The 20,926-nt window shown below is 40.0% G+C and overlaps 1 protein-coding gene across 5 annotated transcripts in view; it reads left to right on the forward strand.

Annotated features, from left to right (window-relative positions):
- hcfc1b (host cell factor C1b) overlaps positions 1-20,926 on the forward strand; it is a 71,973-nt gene that overhangs the window by 21,156 nt on the left and 29,891 nt on the right. For all 5 annotated transcript variants that reach the window (XM_077553776.1, XM_077553805.1, XM_077553797.1 and 2 more), the window contains one exon: positions 20,411-20,573. In XM_077553776.1, coding sequence (XP_077409902.1) covers positions 20,411-20,573 — 163 coding nt within the window. The remainder of the gene's footprint in view (positions 1-20,410; positions 20,574-20,926) is intronic.

Below are 20,926 nucleotides of genomic sequence, written 5' to 3' on the forward strand. Positions count from 1 at the left end.
TCTGTCTCTGTGGTACTGATTGTGAAACTTTATATAGTAAGGTAAGGGACCTCGCAGCGTTTGCTGCTTGAGCCCAAATTAAGTTGGGACTTTGTGTTAAATATAAATAAATGCAGAATGCAATGGTTTGCAAATCATGTTCAATAGTGTTGTCACGATACCAAAATGTTGACTTTGAACTATACCTGCATAAAATAACTCGATACTGGTACTCTAAAACATCAGCAAAAGCAGCAAAATTAAAACTGATAAAAGAACTTCAGATTATTTTTTATTCATTATTAATTCAAAATATTGCGATGTATACATGTTCATTTATGTACATACTGTATATATTTATGTTTATAAATGCTTTAACATTGCATGCCATATTTTTGAAGTACTGTATTTGACTGCATTTAATGTCATCCGTTTTAACTCTTTTACTGCCAAAGACGTTAAATGATGTTCTGCAAAAACCTACGGAGGAGCGCCAAAGACGTTAAAAGACGTCCACCCATTTATTTTATTTTTATTTTTTTAAACGGGTGCAGGGAAGGAGCTGTCCTGAAAGTTTCAAGCATGTCTAGTGAGCCTAATGACTATTTTTGGCCCCTAGAGGGCAGCGATGACTCTCTTTTGACAAGATCGGGTGGGCGTCAGCAGAAGACGAGAGGCGGGGCTAGAGTGTTGTGGGGACAATGGCTGAAGAAGCCATAATGGCGGTTGCAATCAGCTCACGCTAGAGCCGTTTTTTTCAAAGACGAAAAGCATCGACCAACGATAAAGAGCACATTGATGACGACGATGATCATCATCGATGATGATGATGATGGTGACTCCGTGGTTGGAAGCATTGACGCGGCAGTAGAATACGTTAGGCGGAGCTAGATGGAGGAGGAAGCGGACAATGTTGCAAGCAGCTCACAGTTGGGAATTTTCAACGCTAAAGAGCACATTGATGACGACGATGATCATCATCGATGATGATGGTGACTCCGAGGTTGACGGGGAAGTTGGAAGCGTTGACGCAGCGGCTATGACGACATCATAAAGGTTCACGGGCTAGCGACGCTGACACCGGAAAACGCGGAGCACAAGCGAGCACGCTCAGGCGGACGTTCAATCGGACGACGAAGAGTGCCCCGAGTCCAATGCATATTCATCGGAGGAGTGGGTACAGTCTGCTCCTTGCTATTTATTCCCCGGAAAAAAAGTCCGTCAAGAAAGTGTAACGTCTGCACGCGAAACGGACAATGAAAGTGAAAGTAATCGGTTGTGCGAATCCTGCTCCCTCTCCTTGCACGCAGGAGAGCGTTACAAAAAGAAAAACTCTATTTGAAACATCCACATAATTGTAAGTAGTACCACAGTTGCATACATTTGTAAATAGTTTGCGAAATTTTGTCAAATTGTTACACTGTTGAATGGAAATAAACGTATTTTGCAAACTAAAAACACTTTTTCATTGTTGGTGAAAGCGTTTTACAGAAGTAAAGCACTGTTTAGGTGTTTGTGGCTTCGTTCATGGACAAAAACAAGTGTACAATTCACTAGCGTGCATGAAATAACATTGTTTCACAAAAAGCTCTTTTTCTCCGTTTTTTGTTTCTGTGAAACTAACCATTTTCTATTGTTGATTACTGAAGAACGGAATAAGGTAGAAACAAACTTTTTTTTCTGATGAAAGATGAGAGTTCAATCTTTCATTTGGTAGTACGTGTGTTTCCATAGTCCAAACAACATTTTCTGTGGACCTTGAAAGATCAGTCAAAATGCTTAAATCGGCTGGCACTGGCGACATCCCGTTTCTGAAAACGTCTGGCAGTCAGAGAGTTAAATATTGTCAATACAGTGGCACTCCAATGACTCAATGTAACGTTGCTTGAGTGTGTGTACATGTCTCTGCTCTTCTCCATTCCGCTCCCTATTAGTCAAATGCGTAATCAAATACTACAAACTGGGAACGAAATAATTCAACACTCCACTTATTTTTAACTCTTTCACTGCCAGACGTTTTCAGAAACGGGTTGTCCCCACTGCCAGCCGATTTAAGCATTTTGAGTGATCTTTCAAGGTCCACAGAAAATGTTGTGTTTGGACTATGGAAACACACATACTACCAAATGAAAGATTGGACTCTCAGCTTTCATCAGAAAAAAAAAGTTTGTTTCTACCTTATTCCGTTCTTCAGTAATCAACAATAGAAAATGGTTACTTTCACCGAAATTCTCTCTTTTGAAACAAAAAACGGAGAAAAAGAGCTTTTTGTGAAACGATGTTATTTCATGCACTCTAGTGAATTGTACACTTCTTTTTGTCCATGAATGATGCCACAAACACCTAAATAGTGCTTTACTTCTGTAAAACGCTTTCACCAACAATGAAAAAGTGTTTTTTGATTGCAAAATACGTTTATTTCCATTCAACAGTGTAACAATTTGACAAAACAATTTCGCAAACTATTTCCAAATGTGTGCAACTGTGGTACTACTTACAATTATGTGGATGTTTAAAATACAGTTTTTCCTTTTGTAACGCTCTCCTGCGTGCAAGGAGACGCCGCTGGACTCGCACAACAGTTTACTTTCACTTTCACATTGGTCCGTTTTGCGTGCAAACGTTACACTTTCTTGACGGCCTTTTTTTCCGGGGAATAAAAAGCAAGTAGCAGACTGTACACACTCCTCCGATGAATATGCATTGGACTCGGGGCACTCTCCGTCGTCCGATCGAACGTCCGCCTGTGCGTGCTCGGTTGCGCTCCGCGTTACGACACCGTAATAGCCGCCGCGTCAGCGGTTCCAATTTCGCCGTCAAGCTCGGATTCACCTTCATCATCATCGCGTATGATCACCGTCGTCATCAATGCACTATTTTAGCGTTGGTCGATGCCTTTCGTCTTGTAAGTGTAGAGCTGCTTGCAAACGCTCGCCATTGCCCGTTCCCTCCTCCATCTAGCTCCATCTAACGTCTTCTACTGCCGCGTCAATGCTTTCCAACCACGGAGTCACCCTCATCTTCATCATCTATGATGATCATCGTCAACAATGTGCTTTTTCAGCGATGCTTTTGGTCTTTGAAAAAAACGTCTCGGGTGTGAGCTCCTCGCGACCGGCCGCCATTTTTCCTTTGTCTTCCATTCTCATCTCATGCTCGACGCTCTAGCTCCGCCTCTACTGACGCCCACCCGATCTTGTCAAAAGAGAGTCATCGCTGCCCTCTAGGGGCCAAAAATAGTCCTTAGGCACAACAGACAGACTTGAAACTTTGACCAGACATGCGGGAGGGTTTCCTCTACCCGTTTCAAAAAAAAAAAAAAATCATTGGATGACGTCTTTTGACGTCATTGGCAGTGAAGCGTAGGTTTTTACTTGACGTCTTTAAACGTCAGTGGCAGTGAAAGAGTTAAGGGAAGTGTCAAAAATACGTCACAACCTGTGTCTGGTGCTCTGTCAATCATCTGAGCTTTTTCTATGCATAACTGTGATTTCCTACTGTGTGCCTGTTCATTGAACACACCTTGAGTCCACTGCAGGAATGATTGCTGCTTTTTCTTCTTCTTCTCCGTGAAAAACATTTGCTCTTGTTACAAAGCATTTCTAAAATTGAAAACCACACGTGTTCTTCATGTGTTTATTGAAAAAATGCGTAGGCATTGCCAATGCTGTTGCGTAGCTTCCACTCTGCTGGCGCGCTCCCGTGGAGCCTTAATTAGCGAGTCATACTTCTCGAGGAGTGGACGGCCAGCGAGCGCTACACTTAATAAGCTTTAATAAACTTAATTAGCGCTTCATGCTTCTCTACGAGGAATGCACGTCCAGCAAGCGCTTCAGTGCGTGAAGCCATCTTCCTGCGCCCTCTCGCACACACGCTGAATCAGGCGTGCCGCTTACTTAAGACGTTTTACTTAACTTTTTATTTTTTTTACAGTACTGTATCTGCTATACAATTCATGAAGGTTTGAACATTGAGAATGTTTAAATAAGAGAGAAATGTGAGAAAATGCCTTGATGAGAAAAGTGTATAAACTGCAGCGTTTCCCACAGATTTGAGATATACTTGGGTGACTCCTTTGGGGTGACGAGGGGGGGGGTGGGTTTGTGGGGTGTTCTCAGTCCTGCTACTTGCGTCTCCTCTAACCTCATGATCCACAAGTGAGTGACGGCGAACTAATGTTATATGCGGTATATCTGGTCGCGACAGTTTTAAAAAAAAAAATATTCTTATTCTTATTATTTCTTTAAATATACTTGGGTGGTGGCCAATTTACCTGGGCGGCCCGCCCAAGTATTAACATGAAATGGGAAACACTGAATTGTGTGCTGAGGGGTTTTAAAGCCTTAAAACTTTAATAATAAATGTAAAACATAAAACTAACTACTTTGTGGATTTCACTTATTTCGGGTATTTTTTATTTTCTATGGACTTACTAATACTGGTAGTTGGTAAATGAATTGTGGACTCTGTGACAAACTCATCTCTTTGCAGCAGTGAGCAGGGGAAATTGTTCCTCAGATAAGTCCGGCGATACGAAGTATATTCCATCCCACACGTTACAGTCCTCATGCAGATTTTGCGTACAGGCCTCCTCGACATTTGCCGCCAAATTGTAGCAGTTGCATTTTTTTCTCTTCTTTTTAGGGGATCGCCTAACCGAGCTGTGCCGACTGGTTATTTTGTCTCGCTCCATCTTATTAGCGGTCATGTGACTGTCAAGTAACTAACAGCTTACTATTAATTTTAAACTTTTATAGTAATATTACTAATTTGACAACATAACTACAAATGTCATGTTATCAAAAAGTTATGTTTAATATTATAATAGATCATTATACGCTGCAGTTTTTATTTTTATTTTTTTTAACAACGGTATTGAAAGTGACACCGTTGCCATTTTTGGACACCCCGGGATACCGTATTACTGTTTTACCGCCCAATCCTATGTTCAAACTAATAAACTTTGTTTTCAGCCAATAATCATTAGCATGGAATATTATGGCTGCAATACGTAGCAAAAAAGCTGGGACAGGTGGCAAAAAAGACTGAGAATGTTGAAGAATGCTCATGAAACACCTGTTATGAACATTCCACAGATGAACAGGCTAATTGGGAACAGGTGGGTGCCATGATTGGGTATAAAATGAGCTTCCCTGAATTGCAATAGTCAAATAGTTTAAGGACAATGTTCCTCAATGTACAATTGAAACTGTTGAAACGGGTGTGGCGGGCAGCATAGCATCTAGCTTCATTGTATTCCGATCATGGCAGATAAAAGTGACAGTGTGTAATATTTAGCGCCATCTAGTGGCGCACTAATAATTCATTCAATTTAAAAAAAAAAATATTGATTAAAAAATATATATATATATATATATATATATATATATATATATATATATTTATTTATTTCTTTTTTTTAACTTTCACTGCCAGACGTTTTCAGAAACGGGTTGTCCGCACTGCCAGCCGATTTAAGCATTTTGAGTGATCTTTCAAGGTCCACAGAAAATGTTGTTTGGACTATGGAAACACACATCCTACCAAATGAAAGATTGGACTCAGCTTTCATCAGAAAAAAAAAGTTTGTTTCTACCTTATTCCGTTCTTCAGTAATCAACAATAGAAAATGGTTACTTTCACCGAAATTCTCTCTTTTGAAACAAAAAAACGGAGAAAAAGAGCTTTTTGTGAAATGTTATTTCATGCACTCTAGTGAATTGTACACTTCTTTTTGTCCATGAATGATGCCACAAACACCTAAATAGTGCTTTACTTCTGTAAAACGCTTTCAACAACAATGAAAAAGTGTTTTTTTGATTGCAAAATACGTTTATTTCCATTCAACAGTGTAACAATTTGACAAAACAATTTCGCAAACTATTTACAAATGTGTGCAACTGTGGTACTACTTACAATTATGTGGATGTTTCAAATACAGTTTTTCCTTTTGTAACGCTCTCCTGCGTGCAAGGAGACGCCAGGACTTGCACTACAGTTTACTTTCACTTTCACATTGGTCCGTTTTGCGTGCAAACGTTACACTTTCTTGATGGCCTTTTTTTCCGGGGAATAAAAAGCAAGTAGCAGACTGTACACACTCCTCCGATGAATATGCATTGGACTCGGGGCACTCTCCGTCGTCCGATCGAACGTCCGCCTGTGCGTGCTCGGTTGCGCTCTGCGTTACGACACCGTCAAAGCCGCCACGTCAGCGGTTCCAATTTCGCCGTCAAGCTCGGATTCACCTTCATCATCATCGTTGATGATCATCGTCGTCATCAATGTACTATTTTAGCGTTGGTCGATGCCTTTCGTCTTGTAAGTGTAGAGCTGCTTGCAAACGCTCGCCATTGCCCGTTCCCTCCTCCATCTAGCTCCATCTAACGTCTTCTACTGCCGCGTCAATGCTTCCCAACCACGGAGTCACCACCCTCATCTTCATCATCGATGATGATCATCGTCGTCAACAATGTGCTCTTTCAGCGATGCTTTTGGTCTTTGAAAAAAACGGCTCGGGCGTGAGCTCCTCGCGACCGGCCGCCATTTTTCCTTTGTCTTCCATTCTCATCTCCTGCTCGATGCTCTAGCTCCGCCTCTACTGACGCCCACCCGATCTTGTCAAAAGAGAGTCATCGCTGCCCTCTAGGGGCCAAAAATAGTCATGAGGCACAACAGACCGGCTGGAAACTTTCACCACAGCTCCGGAAGCCTTGCCCGCACCCGTTTCAAAAAAAATAAAATAAAAAAAATTGGATGACGTCTTTAGACGTCATTGGCAGTGCTCCGTAGGTTTTTACTTGACGTCTATAAACGTCAATGGCAGTGAAAGAGTTAAATGTCCTGAGGGTTTTTCCTGGCTCAAATTGAGGCAGATGTGGTACCATCCTGACTAGGGATGGTCGACTACCGATACCAGTCTTATTTTAAGGTATCAGTACTCGCAGCGGTGGCCAATGCCGGTATTGGCCGCCTTCCTGCGGCCGTTTTATGATCAGGAACTCGAAAATAGAAATGATATGAATAAAAAGTTGCCATTAATTTCATGCAATTTTAAGGAAAAAATATATATATATACAGTGATACCTCAGCTCACGAACTTAATTGGTTCCCAGAAAGTGTGTGTGAGGCGAAAAGTTCGTCTTCCAAACATTTATTTCCCATAGGAAACCATTAAAATGAGAATAATCCGTTCCCAGGTCCCCATAAAACATAATTTTCTACTAAATAAGCCTTAAAACGACACAAAATATACCTTATTTTATGTATAATAAATGTGCTATTGTATTGTAATTAAAGAAATACACTGTACTGTATAATAAAGTCGTTTTATTTGCCTTTGTGATGGTAGTTGATGGCTTGATGGAATGGAGTGGGAGGAGGAGGGAGGGAGGGAGTTACTGTTTGGAAGGAGTCACCTTCCATAAGGACTGTAGGTAACTCAACCTCCGGTGTGGCTTCTCTTCTTTGCTTCTTAGGAGACTCTTTATCCTTTGTACTGACTAAAAATCTCTTAAGGATGGTAGCAATGGTAGACTTAGCGTACTGGTACTGGGACGCTAAGCCACACAAACGCACACCTCGTTCGTGTTTTTCGATGATCTCCTTCTTCTGCTCGACCGTAATTTTCTTTAAGGTCTTCTTAGGCTTAACACTAGCCTGTGGTTGGGTCTTTTTCAGTCCCATGATAGCAAAAGTACACTCCAAAATGGTCCAAAATGTCTACCAAACACAAACCACGTCCGCACTCAAAGAAAGGGGGTGATGAACTGGGACGCCGTGAGCGTGCGTCAGCTTCTCGTGTCGCGTGATTTGGTTCGTCCACCGAAAACTAGTTCGTCAGCTGAGACTATATGCTCACGAATTTAATGTTCGTGAGGCGAAAAGTTCGTGAGCTGAAGCGTTCGTCAGCCGAGGTATCACTGTCTGTATATATAAAATTATATATTGGGATTCCATATAGGTCTTTCTTTTAAAGCATCGTCATTTTTGGGTGGGGAGTTTTATGTGCTGGTGATATCAGTATTTAGTATCAGTATCGCGGTGACTACTCAAGAGTTGAGTATCGGTGTTGTGCCAAAGTACTTAACCCTATAAAAAATTGTATCCCCTGCCGCAGGATCTTAGAACTTTTACCACAGAAAAGTGGAGATTCTTCGAAAAGGTTTGGTATTTAAACTTCAAACATCTGAAACAAAACTGAAAAACATTCAGTCGTCTGAGCTTTTCTATGTATACCTGAGATTTCCTACTGCGTGCGTGGTCATTGAACGCACCTAGATTCTACTGCAGAATGTGAGTGAGTGCTTGCTTTTCTTTTGTTTCTCCGCAATAAATACTTTTTTCTTGTTACAAAACCTTGCTCCCTAAACAAAATCATGTATTTATTGAAAAACATGTGTTGTACCCGCGACAGGGAATATAAATTTTTCCGGTGGTAGTTTGGCAACAACACTAGGGGTCGGGGAAAAAAATCGATATTGCATTATATTGCTGTGCACACCAGTACAAAGCACATGATGGATTTACCCCATCATTCAGACATGTCGATGAAGCTGGAAACCTACTCAACGTAATACACCACATACACCAAGGCTAAGTTAAAAAAAATAAAGCTTTACCAAACAATACATTGATGCCAATGCAATTGGCTTGGTTGGCTTTTACTTCGACGTAAGCCTGCGCGGCGACGTGCAGGCTTGGTTGGCTTTTACTTCGAAGTAAGCCTGCGCGGCGACGTGACCGCCAGTTTGACTTCCTTTTTCGACGTGTTGGCTTAAATATCAAAGTTCTTATTTAAATTACATATTTTCTACCAACATTATCACAATGACATCCTGAAAGTATATTTAATCACTAATTTAGGATGCTAAGAAACCACTAGTTAATTACGTCGTCATTGTATAATACGTCGCAAGTCTCCAACGTTAGTGGCTAGCAGCTAGTGTGTCTGGCTGGTACGGTGTTCTTGAAGTGCAAAAAAGGGATGGCAACAGTAATTTAGTAGATGACCGTTGATTCAGTGTATCACTGAACTCCGGGTGGGATCCGTACCAAAGACAGCACTGATTCACATTAAATCAGACGGTGCCATGTTCCAAAGCGCAAATTGTGTGTGCGGGAGTAGATGTGTTGGTTATTTACTATGGCGCACTTGATCGCAACAGTGTATGCACTACTAGTATACTGACGTTACCCACTCTGGATTTCATTCACGCTACATTTCCGGGTTTGTGGAGAAGCATGCAAGATTTGACCGCTGACCAGCAAAACGAGAGTGAAGCTTTGCGGTTTCTAACATGCTCTGGTTGAGCGTGGTGGTCCACCTGGTGCGTGGACTTCTTGGTGCTGAAGCCGAGCGGTGGCTGGGATACATTAAAATGAGTTTGCTCCCAAGTCCCAATTATTCTCTTCATTGTCATTCACGTCCTCTTCCGTCATTTTTTGCGAGATTTTATTCCCAAATTGGGTTCAAATTCATCGCGCTATGTGCGGCAGGGACGTTCTTGAAAAAGTGCACAAGGAATCAAAATAACACTAATAGAATGATTTATCTTCTGTTCTTGTATTAATGCTTAACGTTGTTCTTTGTTGTTCATTGCAAATAACTTTGCTTCTCACTTTGTAATTTGTAATAATAATTTATTTATTTATATTTTTTATTTACTCTATCCTATCCGGCTCATGTGTTTTAAATTCATGATGTTTTATTATTTGTCAGATTTATTTATTTTTTTTATTCATGCAACTTATTTATGTAACTTATTTTTTATTGTTTCCAACGCAACAACAATCCAAAAACAAAATGAACAAACGGTCAGTTGTTGTTGTATCATGTCCACTTTTCCCAGTGATCTTCATATGCTGGTTGTCGCAATCTTATGATAAATGTAAGTCTCTCGCAATTTCTTCCCCGGTATCTTCCCATACTTCAATAATTTGTTACATTGCCCAAAAAAAAAATGCGAATGGCTGACATTTTGCTCTCCACACAATCTCCAACAGGGTTGGTGAGCTGATTTGGAAGCTTTTTTTAATCTTTTGTGTGATAAAGTACCTTACAATGTTTTTCCAACAAAACATTTTCCAATTCTTAAAATTCGTAGTAATAATTTGAGTTTCACAAATGTTAAACCATGTATCATCACTTATTTCTTCTTGGAATTCTTTAACCCATTTATCCCTGATATATAACGTGGATGTTTTCCTATTGACAACCAACCCTTTATATAATTTAGATATCAATTTCCTTCCCATATTTAGATATACCTCTCAGAGTATTTCTGTAATCACATTTAATTCACCTGGAAGGCCTGGCTTTATCTCTTTGTTGTAATGATCTCTAACTTGAAGATACATAAAGAATTCTTGTTTCTGCAAGTCAAAACTTTGTTACAAGTCTTGAAAGCTTGCCATTCCCCTCTTTTGATGAATACTTTCACAGTGTTTAACCCGTTATTTGCCCATTCTTTACATTTTGTATTCATAGTGCCTGGTTTAAAATTTGTATCAAAAGCCAGCCAACAGAACAGCTTTATTTATTTCTTCATTTTAAAATTTTTAACAGTTTTAAACCAAACCTCCAAGGTAATAGAATCTAGATTGTTTTCATTCTCCACAAACATTCTATTGTTTGCAATCATAGCTTTTACATGACTTACACTGCCTATTTGTTTGTATTTTGTTGTGTTCGCCGAATCGCACCATCTCATCATAAACCTAAGCTGTGCCGCATAGAAATAGTTTTCTAAATGTGGCAGTCCCAACCCTCTTCATTGGAATTTGAAGTGTTGATCATTTAATTCTTGGTTTTGCCCGATTCCATATGAGTTTTGATTATTATTATTTTTTTAATCCCATTCAGTGAACTGGTGAATTTCAATTGGCACTGGCAAAGACTGAAATAGATTTAAAAAATTCTCGGCAGCACATTCATTTTGATAGTCTCCATTCTTGCATACAAGTCAACAACAAAACATCCCATCTCACCATGTCTTTATAGATTTGTTCACTCTGAGGTTTGTAATTAGCTTCAGTTTATTGAGGTTGCTTGTAATTGTTATTCTCAAATAACTAATATAATTTTCATTCCACCTGAAACTATATTGTTTCATAATTTCAGTAGGGGGGGTTACAGTTGATTGAGCCTGACCACCTGTGTCTTTCCAACATTTAGTTTATAACCAGAGAGTTATCCAGAATAATTTAGGAGATCCATTCATTTTTGTAAACATACTTCCGGTCGTTTTAAATCTATTAGGACATCTGCGAATAACCCTACTTTGTGCTCATTGTCTCCAATTTTAAAGCCTTCTATTCCCTCTTCCTTTCCTTATCGCTTGAGCCAAGGGTTCGATGAAGATTGCAAATAAAGTTGGGGAAAGGCTACATCCCTGTCTTGTCAACCTTTCCAGCCCAAACCAGTTTGTGAGGCTGCCATTTATCTTAATTCTCGCGTTTGGATTTTGATATAATGTTTTCACACATTTAATTGATTGTGAGTTGAAGCCAAACCTTTCCAAACAACAATACAAAAATGTCCAGCTAACACAATCAAAAGCCTTTTCAGGATCTAAATTTAAGATTAAAACACTTTAATTCCACCTGTTGTAACACATGTAGTGTCCTCCTGATGTTGTCTTGGGTTTGACGTCCTCTAACAAAGCCTGATTGATCTTCATCAATCAAATCTGAAATGAAAGTCTGAAATCTGTTAGATATAATTGATGTGTATATCTTATAGTCACAATTTAATATTGATATTGGTCAAAAGCTTTCACAGTGCTCTCTGTCTTTGTGTATAACTGTAATTATGGCTTGTCTCCAAGATGGAAGTAGTACACCATTCTGCAGTGTATGAATAAATTATGCCAACAGCAAAGGGGTCAGCTCTATTTTACAGATCCGATACCACTCTACTGGAAAACCATCGGTTCCGGGAGTCTTGTTTGCTTTCATTTTTTTAATCGTTTCGTTTAATTCTTTTTTTTAGCTATTGGAGAATTTATTACTGAATTTTGTGTTTCTCCTCTTTTTTTGTAGACCTAGTGAATTAAAAAAAACTCTTGAATTGCCTCTTCCGTTGCAGATTTTGGTTGTGAATATAGGTGTGAATAATAATCTTCAAATGCCTTTTTGATCTCTTTAGGTTTATATACTGTTTTCAATCTAGGGTTTCAAATTTTATGAATAATGTTAAGTTGTCGTTGGTTTCTTAAACGGCTGGCAAGAGATTTGATTAATTTAACTCCCTATTAATAGTAAGTTTGTTTTAAAAATCGTATTTTCTTTTCTACCTCCTGTGTTAAAATATTGTCTATTTTTTTCCTAATTTCTCTAATCTTGTTGAGTGTTTCTGGGTCATTATTTTTTTATGAAGTTGTTCTAAAGCATCTAAATCTGCTGTAGCTTTTTGAAAATCTAAAATATTTGCTTTTTTTTTGTGTGTGTGTGTATGAAGCATGGGATATTAATTTGCCCCTTATTACTGCTTTAATCGCATCCCATATTATTGTAGGATCCCTTTCTCCATTACGATTTTCTTTTTTGTAATCGTTTCTTTGAATTTTCATATCTTCTACAATTTGCTGATTATTTAGCATGCCATCATTTAATCTCCAGTTAGCTTTCTTAATTGTCCTGTTTATATCCAATGTTAAATTCAAGGCACAGTGATCTGACAAATCTGCAACCCCTATCTGACATTCCAATATTCTTAACCGATCTTTGTTCATGAAAAAATAGTCTATTCTTGTGTAGCTCAAATGTGGGGCTGAATATAATGTATAGTTCCTCTCTAATGGGTGGCACTCACGCCAAACATCTATTATCCCCAGCTCCATTAATGTTGTATTGATATACTTTGACAAGCATGTGCTGTGTTTTTTTGCACTAGCTGAATCTAAAGTGTGATTCAAAGTAATATTCTAATCACCCCCACACACTAATATTCCTTGCATCTCTAAAGTAATATAATCAAAGATAGCTTTATAGAATGATTTGTCAGATCCAGGTGGTGCATAAATATTAAATAGCGTGACCATATCTTCCTCTAAACTTTCCCCTGACCAAAATAAATCTACCTTCATCATCTGAAATTTCCTTAAGGCTCTGAAATTTTACATTTGGAATCAGAATTGCTACCCCTCTTTTGCTACCTTTTTTATATGAACTATAAAGTGTATTTTTAATACTTAAGTACTTACATTTTTTTATGCTCTGTCGGACAGGTGTGTTTCTTGTATATAAATGATCTCAGCCTTATTTTTTTATTTATTTTTTTACAAACTTTTTAAGGACGTTCCCCCTTTTTCAGGGGATTGTTTAACACATTTACATTTAGAGAAGTGAACCTCAGAATGCTAGGTTGCATCTTTAACAAAGAGAATTCTGAAAAACATGACCAAAACAACAAACACATCTAAATAAAAATAAAACATAACAATATAGAAAAAAAATCACTCCGGAAAACAATGGCCCCATTGTGATTTTTTTTCTATATTGTTAGGTTTGTTCCTTTGGACCCCGAGACCTAGGGAAAGCCTCTAACCTAGTTGGTAGGTTAGAGGGAAAGCCTCTTATAAGAGAAGATTCCCCCTGTAAATGTAAGTAGTGACTCAAGTCCTCTTTCCTACACAGTCCAACTATGTTTTAGGGTATTCTCTTGCCTATATTAATTGTATTTCTTAATGACGACATTTACAGGAAGTAATCTACATATAATAATTTCTTCAGTTAGAAACTTAAATGTTTTATAGTTATTTTGCTACTTCCCTCTGTTGCTCCATAACTTTGTCCCCGAAACTCCTGCAGTTTCTCCTTTGCTCTCTGGCTTGCCGCGATGGTCCAGGACTCAGACGCCCGCGCCGGCATCCACGTACTCACCTGCTGTATACACCCCTCCATTGCGTCCTCGCTCCGCTCCAGGGCCTTGATTGTCACATAGAGTCCTCATCTCATCAGCCGCATCCTGCGGTTTTGCATATGTTTTGGCCCCATCCGTCCAGTATATTTTAATCTTGGTCATTGGTGTTTGAAACTTGATCCCATTTTCCTTCACGACTCGCTTTATGCCTATAGGTTTTACTTTTTTGAACCACCTCAAAGGCATAGTCGTGATTGAAGAACAATGGTTTCCCGTTTATTTTGGGACGTTTTGCCTTCTTGAGTATGGACTCTTTAGTTTCGAACTGGTGAAAGTTTACACTAACCGATTTTGGTGCCTCTCCTTGGCCAGGTCGCTCAGTTAGCGCCCTGTGCGCCCGCTGGATCATGAGCTGTGTTTCAGCTGGAAGCTCCAGCTCTTTCTGCAGCAGTTCCTCCATGAAGCGGGGCATGGAGGACCCTTCAGCACCCTCGGGCACTCAAAAAATGCGCCGATTATTCCATCGTGATCTTCCCTCCACGTCCGTCAGTTTGTCCTTTAGAATCTTCTGTTCTTTCGGAGTTTTGAGCAGGATAACTTCCATATCACAGTCCTCAACTTCGCAAATGCGTGTGTCCTCCAAGCATTCTCTTTGATCTTTCAGTTCCTTGTCGTCTGCCAGACGCTTGTTTATTTCCAACTTGAATGTGTCCAGCTCAGTTTTTTATTCTAGCTGTAACCTCCTTCTTGAACGACACAAATCCATTTCCTATTTCTTGTCTCAATCCGTCAAATAGTTTTGTTAGGCCAGGTAGGCTCTCTTCAGGGATGTGATTTTTCCGCTAATTCGCGGAATTCCGCTTTTTTTTATCTCCAAAAATAAAAATTTAAGTGGTAAAAAATCAGATTTCGTCTCTACAGCATTCCATTTTAGTGTTTCCGTAACTGAAATGAAACGGATCTTGCGATTGGCTGAAGTCTCCGTGTTGACCAATAAACGCGCTTGTTATAAAAAGGATCCTTTTGTAATTGTACTTACAGATATACTAGTTGCGAGCTCTTTCTAGACGCTCGGCTTTTCATCGACGACAAATGTGACTCGGATGCTAAAGTAGCTTAGCTAGCGACTAGCGAGCCGTGATGGGTTGCCAGGTTTAATGAAAGAAGCCTCCTATTTTGGTCAATGGCTGATCTGGAATTGGCGAAGCAAATGTACGTAGCAATACGCACACATTTAACACATGAAACGTTTCAAATAAAAGTAATTATAATTGGTTATTTGGCTTTATCGGCTTATGACATTATTTTAAGACACAAAAAAAAACTGAAAGAAAACAAACATGGCAACCTACTTTAAACCTGTTTTACGACGCTAATGCGCGTGTGATCAATGACATTCTAAAAATAGTACGTTGTACTGTTTAAAATCTGGACTACATCTGGATTTAGGTCGTAAACGAGACCGGGTGATATTTGAACTACTTCATTTGGGGCAAGTTCTTATCCCTGACTCTGGAAGGTGTTAACATTGTTAACATTTTTAATTCTTTATTTTAATCATTTTGAATTTAGTTATAGATGTGTAGAGCAGGTGAAATAATGTTAACTCTTTCACTGCCAGACGTTTTCAGAAACGGGTTGTCGCCAGTGCCAGCCGATTTAAGCATTTTGAGTGATCTTTCAAGGTCCACAGAAAATGTTGTGTTTGGACTATGGAAACACACATACTACCAAATGAAAGATTGGACTATCATCTTTCATCAGAAAAAAAAAATTGTTTCTACCTTATTCCGTTCTTCAGTAATCAACAATAGAAAATGGTTACTTTCACCGAAATTCTCTGTTTTGAAACAAAAAGCGGAGAAAAACGGCTTTTTGTGAAACGATGTTATTTCATGCACTCTAGTGAATTGTACACTTCTTTTTGTCCATGAATGATGCCACAAACACCTAAATAGTGCTTTACTTCTGTAAAACGCTTTCACCAACAATGAAAAAGTGTTTTTTGATTGCAAAATACGTTTATTTCCATTCAACAGTGTAACAATTTGACAAAACAATTTCGCAAACTATTTACAAATGTGTGCAACTGTGGTACTATTTACAATTATGTGGATGTTTCAAATACAGTTTTTCTTTTTGTAACGCTCTCCTACGTGCAAGGCGACGCCAGGACTCGCACAACAGTTTACTTTCACTTTCGCATTGGTCCGTTTCGCGTGCAAACGTTACACTTTCTTGACGGCCTTTTTTTCCGGGGAATAAAAAGCAAGTAGCAGACTGTGTACACACTCCTCCGATGAATATGCATTGGACTCGGGGCACTCTCCGTCGTCCGATCGAACGTCCGCCTGTGCATGCTTGGTTGTGCTCCGCGTTACGACACCGTCATAGCCGCCGCGTCAGCAGTTCCAATTTCGCCGTCAAACTCGGATTCACCTTCATCATCATCGATGATGATCATCGTCGTCATCAATGTACTCTTTTAGCGTTGGTCGATGCCTTTTGTTTTGTAAGTGTAGAGGTGCTTGCAAACGCTCGCCATTGCGCGTTCCCTCCTCCATCTAGCTCCATCTAACGTCTTCTACTGCCGCGTCAATGCTTCCCAACCACGGAGTCACCACCCTCATCTTCATCATCGATGATGATCATCGTCGTCAACAATGTGCTCTTTTAGCGTTGGTCGATGCTTTTGGTCTTTGAAAAAAACGGCTCGGGCGTGAGCTCCTCGCGACCGGCCGCCATTTTTCATTTGTCTTCCATTCTGATCTCCTGCTCGACGCTCTAGCTCCGCCTCTACGGACGCCCACCCGATCTTGTCAAAAGAGAGTCATCGCTGCCCTCTAGGGGCCAAAAATAGTCATTGGGCACAACAGACCGGCTGGAAACTTTCACCACAGCTCCGGAAGCCTTGCCCGCACCCTTTTCAAAAAATAAAAAAATAAAAATTGGATGACGTCTTTAGAAGTCATTGGCAGCGCTCCGTAGGTTTTTACTTGACGTCTTTAAACGTCAGTGGCAGTGAAAGAGTTAAAAAGGATATTTTCTATGATGGTGTCACCAGCAAATTGATGGATTCTTCCAACAAGTCGTCAGTTGTGTTCAAGTTCAAAGCCAAAGCCAAGGCAGCATATCTGGCATGTGGACTGTACCTTCAGATAAAGTTGCCCATGAACAGCAAGCTTCTGAAAGCAGCCTTTGCCATTGACTCACTTGCCAGAGGACACAGCTCAACTTTAAACCAACTGAAGAAGCTGTCATCGTTGGTCACCAATGTCCTTGATGAGTCAGAGCTGGGGAACTATGATCTCGAGGTGAGAGAATACCAGTTGGACAGTGAGTTGCCAACACCTTTGGACTCTTTGGAGGGGAAGGCAATTGCACTGGATCGTTGGTGGGCTCAAGTCTTTGCTGTTGGAAGATACCCAACCTTGGCCAAGATGGTGAAGGCTCTCATGAGTTGCTTCCATGGGCCGCAAGTAGAGGGGGCTTTCAGTGTCATGGGTGATGTCCTGAACCCCAAAGCATGCAGAATGGACATAGCCACATACAGTTCTATCCAGACTGTGAAATATGCCCTAAGAGCAAGAAAGACCACCTCTGTCAGCCATTTTGGCAGGAAAGACATTCTGATGGATCCTGTGCAGTCCAAACTGTGCCTAAATCTGAGGACATCCTCCAAAAGGTACAGGGAGGAGAAGGATGCAGAAGCAGCTATGTTGTCTGCAAAACGAACAGAACTTGCTGTGAAACAGGACACCCAAATGAGCAAGGCTGCCTCAAGAAGAACCATCAAAGCTGCACAGAAGCAGGCTAGAAAGACCCATTCCAAAGCAATGAAGTCTAGGAGGAAGTAGTGTATATTCCTGTTAATATGTTGAATGTTTTAATGAGTAGAAAATAGAAAACAATATTTGTGATATTAAGTGATGTTATAATTCATCTAGAATGTGACAGAAAATATAAATTTCAGAACTCTGAATGAATTTCATGTTTCTGCATGGCCAGTGATTTAGTAGTTCATTGTGTATGCTCATGACTCCGACAGATAACATCTTCTGCTATAACAAAGACATTTGTGGTATGTTCTAATATGAGTTACTTTTCATTTGGTCATGATACAATTATTTGTCCATGAAATTTGAACTCTTCAACATTATTTATGTGTTAACTTAGTAATCACATTAGTTAGATATGATGATATTCTCAGTGATAGTTTTTAAAAGCAAAGGCAGTCCAATGTTTTTGAATGTGACTGATTTTGAGTTGGTTAAAACTGCCATTTTATATGGGATAGTTCAGTATACATTGAAAATTTATGCTGCTGTTTTGTCTATTTCTTTGTCATGTGAGTGCATTGAAAGTACTTAAAAACACGGAAAACCCATGAGCCCTGGACCTAGCTGAGTGCCGGCGGCCCCCAGACCCCTGGCTAAATTTTCAGATAATTTCACTTTGGTCAAATCACATCCCTGTCTCTTGTAGTGCCGGAGTGTTAGCATTAGCCAATAGCTTGCCTGCTTCGGCAGATTGGTCACTTTCATTCATTTCGGCGTCTTCTTGCGGTGTATTTCAGGCGCTTCCAGTTTGTCGTCCTTCGCGTTTGTCCACCCCACACATGTCTCTTTATTTACATTGATTCTATTCGTTGTTTTTTCGCTCAGTGGAGTTCAACTGGATTCTTTCTGGCAAGAGCAAAAAGTTATGCTCGCTCTCAACCCGGAAGTCCTGTCAGATTTTATTTAATGAAAAACAACTGTTAAAGTAAATGTTTTTAAATTATTATTTTATTGTTAAATAAATTAACATGGGAGCATGAAATCCTGCCCCAAGTGGAGGAGTTCAAGTATCTTGGGGTCTTGTTCACGAGGGAGGGTAGGAGGGAGCGGGAGATCGACGGGCTGATCGGTGCAGCATCTGCAGTGATGCGGGCTCTGTATAGGTCTGTGGTGGTGAAGAAAGGAGCTGAGCCAAAAGGCGAAGCTCTCGATTTACCGGTTGAGCTACGTTCCTACCCTCACCTATGATCACGAGCTGTGGGTCATAACCGAAAGAACAAGATCCCGGATACAAGCGGGCGAAATGAGTTTCCTCCGTAGGGTGTCCGGGCTCTCCTTAGAGATAGGGTGAGAAGCTCGGTCATCCGGGAGGGACTCGGAGTAGAGCCGCTGCTCCTCTACTTTGAGAGGAGCCAGTTGAGGTGGCTCGGGCATCTGGTTCGAATGACACCTAGACGCCTCCCTGGAGAGGTGTTCAGGGCATGTCCCACCAGCAGGAGGCCCCGGGAAAAACCCAGGATACGCTGGAGAGATGTCTCTGAGGGCCTGGGAATGCCTTGGGATCTCGACGGAGGAGCTGGTTGAAGTAGCTGGGGACAGGGAAGTCTGGGCCTCCTAAAGCTGCTGCCCCCGCGACCCGACCCCGGATAAGTGGTAGTGAATAGATGGATGGTTGAATAAATTAACATTTATTACCACAAACAACAGAACAAAAGTAACGAAAATTGGTACTGTTCATTACCGGTATCGATAACCCGCTGCTGTCAATTGGAACAGAACCAGTTCAAATGCGATAGGTACCCATCCCACTTGAAGGCAGTCTATACTGTTTTCTCAACGTTCATCCATAGTCCAATAATTGTAGCAAAGATGTTTGCATTTTTGCAAACAGTTTTTCTAGAAAAATAAAAATTTAACATTGAAAGATTTTGGTTCAAGTGCTCACCTTTTCCATTCCTGACCTGTTTTCATGCCTGATTACTTATTACAGGTATCCAAGTAGGCAATGTTATTACAGTTTTCTTTTGTTTTGTTAAAGGGCGTGTTTGCAGTAATGACGTGGCAAGTTTTGTCAATAAGCTGTATTGTCATCATCCTCAAAAACATAATGTTTGTTCAATTATTGACATTGCAGCATCAAAAGCAAGTGATTTGTCAACACTCAAAATTGGTGTATAATTAAATAAAATGTGGGGACCGACTAATAGTATAGTTTTTTTTTTTTATGTTAAATTAACCAAATTCTCATGTGAGGTATCGGCCCAAGTTTTGCGATATACAGGACCATTGCTGCCAAACCATATTCTGTACGTGTTAAAGTAGCGTGGCTTCGTATTAAGAGTGCGTGTACTATACTGGCCTGCATGGAGTCCAGACCTGTGTCCCATTGAAAATATATGGTGCATTATCAAGCGTAAAATATGACAACGGAGACCTCAGATTGTTTAACAGCTGAAGCTGTAGATTTAAAAAAATAAAAGGAAAATAATTCCACCTACAAAGCTTCAACAATTAGTGTCGTCAATTCCCAAAGGTTTATTAAATGTTGTTAAAAGAAAATTTGATTTAACACAATGGTAAACATGATCCTGTCCCAGATTTTTTGGAACGTTAAAGATTATTTGTTGAAAACAAAGCTTATCAGTTTGAACATTATCTTTTCTTTGCAGTGTATTCAATTAAATATAGGTTGAACATGATTTGCAAATCATTTTATTCAGTTTTTATTAGTTTGACAAAATGTCACAACTTCACTGGAATTGGGTTTGCAATATTTGTGTTCTTACAGGTAACTTTGATCATGACCCCGAGCGGAGCAGAAGCCCAACCTCTGGTCCAGGATCTGCCAGTCTCCATCATGGCCTCTCCCACCTCAGAAGAACCGGGAAGTACGACGAGCACGCTTATAAGTAGCGGTCTGGAAGGCGAGAGTGGCGATGCCGTAACTGCCGGTAAATTGAGCCAAACTTAAAGGGGAAGTCAACCTTAAACATTTCTTGACAATAATGTTATATGCGACCTCATGTCTAAACATGACGTTCTGATTAATATTACATTTGTGGAATATGAATTATGCAGAAAAATCCAGCCGTTTTTTTTCCCATCTCAAGGATACCTGTTTTCTAAAGCTGAGCTGTGATTGGTTGTTATCTGAGATTTGAGGAACAAGTGGCAAAATGCCCCCTGAGATGGATCAAAATGGCTGTATTTTACTGCATAACTCATATTCTACAAATGTAATAATAATCAGAACGTCGTGTTTAGACTAGTGAGGGTCACATATCACATTATTGTCAAGAAATAA

The sequence above is a fragment of the Vanacampus margaritifer genome, chromosome 1 (genome assembly GCF_051991255.1).
Source record: "Vanacampus margaritifer isolate UIUO_Vmar chromosome 1, RoL_Vmar_1.0, whole genome shotgun sequence".
Lineage (NCBI taxonomy): Eukaryota > Metazoa > Chordata > Actinopteri > Syngnathiformes > Syngnathidae > Vanacampus > Vanacampus margaritifer.